This window comes from Rhyacophila brunnea, unplaced genomic scaffold (genome assembly GCF_057557595.1).
Source record: "Rhyacophila brunnea isolate RB1 unplaced genomic scaffold, BYU_Rbru_1.0 scaffold_1, whole genome shotgun sequence".
NCBI classification, from domain to species: Eukaryota; Metazoa; Arthropoda; class Insecta; order Trichoptera; family Rhyacophilidae; genus Rhyacophila; species Rhyacophila brunnea.
The window spans coordinates 62,901,000-62,911,129 of record NW_028232751.1 but is presented as its reverse complement, the minus strand read 5'-3'; the positions used below and the strand labels follow the sequence as shown (position 1 = coordinate 62,911,129).

The following is a 10,130-nucleotide window of genomic DNA, read 5'->3' as shown; positions in this document are numbered from 1 at the left end:
CCCTCATAATCGGAAAAAATATAAATTATTTATTTAAACGGAATACTAGTTCATCTTGGTCTTCGTCAGGACCTTATGACTGAGCAAAGGCTCAAACAGCCTTCTCAATGAGATGCCCCCACTCCTCCCTAAAAGACAAGGCTGCACGGACGATACAGACAGACACTAACGATACGAATAATAACTATGATCACATTCGATACCCACGAGCGGATGCGACAGCTCGCAGTAACTCATAGGTAAACATTTTTAGTTATATCGGTGTTTATAGCTAGACTCAAAATATGCAGTGTCTGGATATAGGAAATATCGCGTAGTCAGAGGGGTAAATGTAGAAGTCAGTGGCATATGTTAAATTTTGTAAACCCCGCCCACTTTCACCGCTTTAAAAATCAGTAGTAGGTAAACTATGACAGATATTTTTTTTCAAAATGGACCCCCCCAAACAAATTTTCTGTTTGCCCGCCTGGAGTAACAAATCGTATTCGGAAATTTGTACGTAAACAGTTCACCGCAGGACACTTATTCGTGCGCCGCAGTACGTGAAACATGAGTTCGTATAACATTTTATCAAATGACGAGTTCTTCGTTGAACATTTCACCGTGGAGTATATTTGTACGTATGCTACAACATGTGGCGAATTTTATGAGATGTCTTTATTAGGTTAGGGTTAATCTAATTGGAACAATACTATTTGCAAACTATAGCCGCATTTTGTAAGATACGTACAAATGCATTCCACGGTGAAATGTTAAACGAAGAACTCGTCATTTGATAACATGTTATACGAACTCATGTTTCACGTACAGCGGCGCACGAATAAGTGTACCGTGATGAACTGCATACGTACAACTTACATATAACATATGCAATGATGATAGATGCAATTATCTACAATGCTATAGGATAAGCAGAATTATGGACTCATTGCTTTGGGAGTACATTTGCTGCATAGTTTCCGATGTAGTTCCCAGGTGGTGAGTAGTTTGCCACGACGTAGCAGTTGCCGTCGGTACCCCGCGCAATGCCAACACCTAGCTCTTTGGTGTCCAGCCACACGATCTGCGTGAAATGACCCGTCTTCATCGAGGATGGCTCTCGTCCGAATGGATGGTCCTTGTGTTCAGCATACCATTTGTCCACGGCGTCTCTTCCATTCACAATGTGTTTAGGATTAGAAGACCACATTGCATAAATGTTTTCACCGACGTCGTCGTTGCTGCTGTGTTCCATTCTTTTTCTTGATGCCAAGGTTTTCGCCCATTCTTCACTCATTTTGCAAAGTCTTCTGCTAAGCTTCAGCTTTGGTGCACCGTGTATTGCCCTATATTCATTGTGTGCCTGAAGGCATTCTTTTTCGAATTCGTTGAATAGACTATGAGAAAAATTGTTAGTCATTGTCCAACTTGATAGTTTTTTTTGCGCTGGGCTACTGTTATTTGGAATGTATGCTTGTACTTCTTTAAAAGTGGCTTTTATACTATTTTGTGAATCAGTAATGGTAGCTTTGCATGTTATAGTTCCTCTTGTATCCAGTATTGGAAAATTATTCACCCTCCTCTGTGGTGTCTGCAATAAGCTTCTATTAAGATGGCTTGAACTATTCGATTTTTCACTATTGATTTTCCTAGATACGCCTTCTGTTTTATTTAGACGGCCCTGCAATCATAGAAAAAAAACATTTTTTTACCAATCGAAAAAAGGGGTTACATGTAAGTTGTACGTATGCAGTTCATCGTGGGACACTTATTCGTGCGCAGCAGTACGTGAAACATGAGTTCGTATAACATTTTATCAAATGACGAGTTCTTCGTTGAACATTTCACCGTGGAATACATTTGTACGTATTGCAAATAGTACTGTTCCAATTAGATTAACCCTAACCTAACCTAACCAAGTAAAGACATCTCCACATGTTGTAGCATACATACAAATATACTCCACGATGAAATGTTTAACGAAGAACTCGTCAATTGATTAAATGTTACACGAACTCATGTTTCACGTACTGCGGCGCACGAACAAGTGTCCTGCGGTGAACTGTTTACGTACAAATTACCGGATACGGAAAAAAGGAACATAACATGCCTTTTGGAATCCTGAAGATAAAATTGGTAAGTATTTTAACTCAATACGTAATCAATTTTATCTGTCTTTTTGACTTAGCAACGATATTATAATTTTATACAATCTAACAGTGGCTAAGGGTGGAGGTAGGCTGTTAAGATCCGACATAAATAGTGCACACTAAACTTTGTCAGTCAAACGAATTTTTTGTCATTGAACTAAGACTATAATGTGTAGGTAGATCGTGTTTGTTAGTTTTTAAAATTCGATTAAATACTGCCTACCCAAGCCATAGTAGATTATTGTAAAAAAACATTCGTTTAAGTATCTAATAAATTTCTAAAATTATGCCATTAAATCATAAACTATTTTAGATATTTTATAGATAGAAGAATACTTTTAATCAATTATGGTTTGGTTTACGCAGGGTTTAATGAATCAACATCATCTGTAATATTTATTCTAATATAACTAAAATAAATAAATAACTAAAACCTAACCTAACCTAACAAATAATCCAGTGTATCGGCTATTTTAAAAATTTGATTGCCACTGGCCTCTTGTAAACCGACAAGAACCGTGTTTTATTTAGACATGAATTTTATATCAGTACTATACGACCCAAAGAGGTTGGACGGTCTTTAATATACGGCCACATATTTCCGCTACAACATTTTACGGTAAAGTGTGATACGGCGATATATATAACTGCATACGTACAAGTTTCCGGACACGTACAAGTCAGGCCGAAAAAGTTTACAAATTAGATAAGTATATATTATATCGCTGATCGCTTTGAAAATACTAACAACGGTGTATATCAGTTGTCTACAAACTCCATACGGATGTGAGCTACTTTCAGAAATTGAAATTGTCTGGTGAGCTACTCATACCTACATATTCTTTCTTTATATTTTTTTACCATTATCCTTTATCGTAATATACATAATATTATTACATATTATATTACTTAAAATAAATTAGGACATCGGACTTCCAATAAAACATAAAATGCGTACTTTAATTATTTATTTATGAACAAAATAATAATAATTTCAAATCTCGGTGAGTACCTTGTCACTCAAATCCGAATGCAACATCTGTGAGTCTGTTTCTATCATGTGTGAATCGGTTCGAGAAATATTTCATTTCGGAGTCCAATAATAAATTTTGAGTGTCAAATTTATAAATATGATAAAATACCCTACGCGAGCTACCAAAAATGCCGCCGCGAGCGCCCGTTTGGCGATCACTGGTGTATGAATTAATGTAATGTATTTCTAGTTTGTTATGAATAAAATACTTTAAATATAATGAAGTTAGTGGTTGAACCCCTTTTCCCGCATACATAGTTATGTAGTGATTTGATAACAACCCCATAATCATTTTTCACTCATGTAGATCAGTTATATCCCTTTAATCCTCAGCCTCTCAATATGTATATCAAGTAAAATTATTGTTATTATAGTTGGTTACACGCCATTTAATAATCATCACAACTAGGGATTGCAATACCGGTATTTCAAAACCGGTATTCCAATATTTATCAATACCGAAATACGGGTTTTTAAAATCCAAAATACCGGAATTTTCAGTATTAAGAAAGTACGCTCGTTTACGTTTTTGAAAATTAATTATAAGTTATGTGCTGCTAAAATGCAAATATATTGAGTGAATCCAACAGAGGTGAAAAAATAATAAAACCAATTTCATCAAATATATTTATACAAGTAATTGTCGCATGAATTATCAAAATATTATTTCGAAATAGAAAACATCCGTGACGAAAATGTTCAATTATTCTATAATAATAATTGATGACTGTACACGCGTTGAATTTAAGAAGCTTTCCTGCAGCTGGACTTATTTGCACTTGATGAACTTTTGAGGGCTTTAGTTCAAATTATCAATATATTCAAATTATTTGTAAAAAATCACTAGTTCTATAATTATGATCAATACATATTTTAAATGTCAACATAATAAATGTAGGCAGGTATGTAGGTTTTTGCTATAAAATAATATTTTTAAAAGATTTTAATAGCTATATTTATTGATAAGCACCTACTTCTGTTTTTTTCGATGTTTAAGAAATACCGGTATCCAATAAGAAATACCGAAAAACCGGTAATGACATTTTCATTCGGTATTGCAATCCCTAATCATAACCAGTTTCGTTTACTCAGATGAACATTAATAACTGAACTGTCAATTTCTTCAGTTATGTGGATTAAATTATTTTATTTTAATTTGCTTTATTTTAAATAATAATATATTAATTTGTTTTTCGTACATAATTTAAACAATTAAAGTAACCGTGGAGGATAAATATTTGTTCATTGAATATATAGGTTTCAAAATTATACAAATAAATAGTAAGCATGCATTTTAAATGTAAAACAATGATAATATATATTTTTTAGTTAGGTTGCGGCATTCATAGTTATTTAGAATTTGAATTACTTAATCAAATTTCAAAATAGCTGTGTCGCTGAAAATTCAAAGTAAAAGTATCGCAATTGAAATCCACAATAAACTAAAATAAATTCCTACACATTATTACTATTGAATCAACAGTGGCCTAGTTAGTAGAGCCCTCGTCACTGAAACCGAAAGCTGTGAGGTCGATTTCACGATTTAAAAAAATGCATTTTTCCAACATATTCTGTTGGATTCAGCATCAATGATTTTGAGCGAATAGATAATAACCATTCCGTATAAAAAAATATCTTCTCCGAGAATGTTCATATGACTGTATTAGGAACGAAAACGATTATTACTGTTTTCAATGCTTGATTTAAAATCAAAGTTTTCTGTTAATTCAACAATGAGTTTTGTATATTGACAACTATTTCGGGCTATAAATCCATATAAGATAACTGTGTCGCTAAATTTCAAAATCCGCTATAACGCTTTTTTTTAATAATTAAGATATATATTACATCATTGGATTCGTTATTAAAATTTCTACATGATATTTTATCACCTCTTTCAAAATCCGCTACGATTCACTATCATTTATGAAACAAAACCAATGTGTCTATCAAATTCCGCTATAACACTACTGAAACATTCAAATCCTATTTAGTTCAAAAAGTTTTTATTGATTTTCTCAACATAATGAAAAAGTGTCTGATTTACATAATTTGTAAACACTTCCGAGAAATAAAAAAATAACCACAAAAAAACAGCAGGATTCGAAGTAAAAAAATAGTTTATAACTCCGATTGTTTTGTAGATATAGCCTAAAACAGTTGTCAACATGAATAACTTAAATATTGAAAATACCACTTTCATATAAGCCAGACCACTTAGGATATTATTGTGCACTTGTAAATTTTGGAAATAAAAACATTTATAATATTTTAAACACTCATTTCTTTCACTGATATCCAATAATATGCAGATCTACGAACAAAAATTATTGAAAATCGTATGCAAAAAAAAAATAATATGTAGTGAATTGATAAGTAAATTTTGTCAAAAACAGTGAGATAGTACAATGATTGTTAGTTATTACTTACAAAACGAGTATCCTTTGTGAACGAGATATTTTCAATACACACGGTTGAAATTGGCACAACTATAACATCAATTGAATATATACCTACATGTTATAATCTCTGTCCCTCTATCTTTTTTGTCAGATTTGATATCTTTTGGATTTGGAACCGTTTTATCTACAAAATAAAAATAGATAAAAGACCGACCCATTGTCACCGTTCCTGATAATAATTAGAAACAAAATTTCGTCATAGTACGCAGGTGCGGTTATTAGGGTTTTCAATCTTAAAGCCGCTCGATTTGTAGATACTGAAGTACCGGTATTAAAAATGGTTAGTTTTGTTTCTTTCTTAACTTTCTTCTTTAAGCGCTACGGTGCATGGTTGCGGCTCCGTCTCGGGACGGAATGAGCACTTAAAATCGCTTCTTTCAGACACGTTTAAAGCGTCATAGAAAGCGGCCGTGCATATCCACGTCTGTGCATATATAACGGGTGGTGGTGGGCACTTTAACGTAGTACCTACGTGTTCGGGTGTAAAAAAAGTATGGATACTTTGTGATATCGATCTTTTATCTTTTCTTTCGATACCGGTACCGATATTTTGTGTTTTTTTTAAAGTCCCTCGCGGACAAACATCAATTCTTATCGATATTTGCAAGATGGTATCATTTGAACGATTTATTATTGTTGGTTGCGCTTTTTAATGGACTGTAATAGGACGAGATGATTTAGGCCCGTTTCAGACGGGACACCGGTGTCGCGCTCGTATATAATAAGGAGGCCTTTGTATTCGAATAAAAGGGCCTTTGTATTATGTTTATGAATGCCCCGAGCTAATGAGTCAAAGCGTGTCCGGTACACTTTTCCGTCAGCCGCTACATTCTCAAGCCGCCGATACACATGTTTTTATGACCGCAGCCAGTTTTATGTTCTAATTTATATCGCGAAATTATGCTTTGAGACATTAGCTCTGGGCGTTCATAAACATAATACAAAGGCCCCTTTATTCGAATACAAAGGCCTCCTTATTATATACGTGTGCGACACCGGTGTCCCGTCTGAAACGGGGGTTATGTGCTTGGGGGGATCCTTTGTTACTTCAGCATCGATACGTTTTTTTCGATATGACTTTAATTTAATAACTGTTATTAAAAACGGGTATTTTATAAACAGAAAATTAAAATAATTAAAATTATAGAAACTACATATTAAGTTAATATAATTTATCGTGATTGCTCCCATGGACGTTGATACGACTATAATAACGGAAATGTGCAAAATTATATACCTACTTAACTTAGTATTTACATGATTGGTGAAAACAACAGTGGCGAAGAGTGGAGGTTGGCTGTTAATATTCGACATAAATAGTATAGAAAATCGGTAGGTACATTTTAAGTAAAGTTATAGGTACTATAAAATGATTTCATTTTAAATTAGACAAGGAAACATAAATAAATCCTTCCTATTTTTATTTTCTTAAGCGTCAATTACATTGAGCTTCTTTACGAGCTGTTTGTTGGCGAATTTAAAAGCGGGCGATTCAGCTACTGCGATTTGATGATTACACACAAAACTTTCCATTCGCTGAGAAGCCATAAGCCAGTGACTATTTTGACAGAACGTAGTTCGTTTTTTTATCGGGATGTTGCTACTGCGCTCTACTGCGCAGACGCAGTAGGCCCACACGCCGGCGTGTAGCTTGTAAAGTTGACCGGCTTTCAACTTTTCTCGGTAGAGTGTTTACAACCTGCTTGTTAGCTTGTTCGATGATTACACTGGGCGACTTTACAGGCAGATTATAAATTTGCCAACAAACAGCTCGTAAAGAAGCTCAATGTAATTGACGCTTTAAACAGCTAGTGGCGTCATATCGAAAGAAAGTATTGATATTTCGAAGTATCTAGCTGCAAAATGTCGGGATTCCATCATTTTCACTTCCGGGTTTCTTGTACTGGATTCCAGATTGCAAACCCTAATTTAAAACGTTGTAGTCTTACATTTTGGTTGTGGAGGGCGCTGGCTGAACATGCCCTGCGCAAGTCCGGTGGGCTTCCTCGCGAAGACCCTGGGGCTGATGCGCTGAAGGGAGGCGCGACGCTTCGTTTACCATGCAAGGTGACGCGGCGGTCTGGTCTACTGCCACAGTTGAAGGTCTCCACGGTCTCTGTTGTCTTTTCCTCGTATTTTGTTTCCTTAAAACAAATAAATAACCAAATATTAAAGTATGCTAAAATGCTCGGAATTTTTGGTGTAGATACGTGCGATAACATAATGAAGTTTGTTACAAATGAATCTTCAATGCAATATGACTTGTAATTAATTTAACTCATTAATCTTTATGACATTTTCCAGATTCGCTAACATATGGAGGTACATGGAGGAATACATGGAAGTATTAAAATTGTTGTTTTTACAGCATATGAAGGCTGTATTCATTACAAAGCAATTTAAAGAAAGGATGGTTCTGGTCCAGTTAGATACAAAAAATCATTCTGCATTAATAGGTCGATTTCGACAAAAACGGATATTCGACAAACCAATCCTATAGCGACGATCTGTTAGTAGTTACCCTATTAATGAATATTTGATAACCTTCCCGACTGTCTGGGATAATACAAATATTATATTTTTTATTGTAAATTTTGACTAATCATAAATATTTGTTGATATTAATGTTATTGTAAGTGTTGATTGTTTCATATTTTGTGGTTTGTTAATATTTTAAAATAATTTGTTTAATGCCCCTGATGTAGTATGAAATATTAGTGTCCAACCTCATTAATTTTAAATTAATTTGTTATTGGGAAGGTATTATTAGACGGATCATTTATGTACCTATTGTTATATTATTTCTGTCGCTTTAGCTTTTGTTTGATAAATATTGTTTTTAAAAAAATGTATTTAGTTGAAAATGACCCTCTGTGGCGGACGAAATCGGTCCTAATCTATTGATTAAAAGTGGAATAAGTACTACAAAAAAAAATTGCGTTTTATTAAATTAAAACAACAATACAATGCAGTTCCACCATGAATTGACAGTTAACAAAATAAAAGAAATCTCATAAATCTCATGTGATCTGAATGATTTTTTTTCTATCGTGTCGTTTGTATGCGTATATGCGATATTATAACAGCGTAAATAAAGAATATAGTCGACAGTTAATTCAATTAACTTGTCGAATACATTAAAAATAACAAAGAAAAAACGTAAACTGTTGTAACGATGTTACTGATAAAGACGTTACTAGCGTTACATTGAATTAGGTTATTTACGAGATTAGATTATTTAGAATATCATACCCAACGTTCTAAAAGTATTCTAGTATATAGTAAATGAAAGCTATGATTAAAACCAATAAAAATGCTCTACTACAAAATTGCAGATTGTCACTAACGCTGTTTTGACCTAGAACTGTTAATATCATCATCATTCAAAATAATCAATAAGATAAGCATTTTTTACGTTGAATTGTTGATAAAAATATACAATGTATGTTTAACAATAATAACATGCTTATATTATTTGACTTTATCTACACCCATCTAATCAAACTAGTCGCCTAGAGTCATATCTCACATGTTGCAATTTTCAAGCTAAATATAGGTACCAAGTGATTCTAAAGGCAATTAATGTAATATATAAAGAAAAATACTTGGGTATCAAAAGTCACTTTAAACCATGTGAAAATGCCTTGACAAATCGTTGACTTTTGGTGTCATAACTCACATTTTTCCATAAATAATGGGGAATGGGACGACTGGACTCCGGACAATTGGACGCCGCACTATCGTAGACACGTATACAGAACGTAAAAGAGGTATTTTAATCAGTTTCTATCTACTACTTAGTAGTTTTAATTCATTTTACTGTTAACATAATGTATTCTTTATTGCGGATTGAGAATTACCATGCCTAAGGCTGTATATAAAATAAAAAACTCTCTTTTAGTTGGAACTTAAACATATGCACGATTAAATCATTATTTACGTCTCCATATTTACATTCTCACCAACTATTAAATCATAATATTATAATTATTTAAATATAAATAATAATATTAAATATTTTTTTTAAAAGTACCTATATGTACCTAACGTCTATTTATTTTCGAATTCCGTGGCGTCCAGTTGTCCCGGTGCCAAATCGTCCTAGACCCAAATAATGTGAGCTCTGTCACCAAGGGTTTTCTAACCAATCAGGGACGTCTATTTCTCATAGTATGCTGTGTGTCTAGAGCCTTAAGAGTATTATTATCGTCATCTCAATACTACAACTAGATAAATTGATTTTCATTGTTTTTGAGATAGATATTTAATTATCTACAAAATGATAAAACTAGGTAAGTCAGAAGTTAATTGGAACTGTATTAATTTTGTGTTTGAAAATATTAGATAACTTTAAAACAATAAATGCATTAAATAAATAACATAATATATCTACAATATGTTTTCATACAATTTAACATTATTTAATTGTTACCAATAATTAGACAACCACAATTTTCGATTTTTATTTTAAATAATAATAATTATAGCCTAGATTTATGTTAATCA

General features: G+C 33.1%; 1 protein-coding gene across 1 annotated transcript in view; it reads right to left on the bottom strand.

The window, feature by feature from the left end:
• Positions 1-228: 228 nt before the first annotated feature.
• LOC147080056 (uncharacterized) overlaps positions 229-10,130 on the bottom strand; it is a 45,762-nt gene continuing 35,860 nt past the window's right edge. The window contains exons 3-4 of the mRNA XM_085957761.1: positions 7,574-7,768; positions 229-1,660 (exon numbers count right to left, since the gene is read on the bottom strand). Of these exons, the coding sequence (XP_085813887.1) occupies positions 926-1,660; positions 7,574-7,768 (930 nt within the window). The 3' untranslated portion in view covers positions 229-925. The remainder of the gene's footprint in view (positions 1,661-7,573; positions 7,769-10,130) is intronic.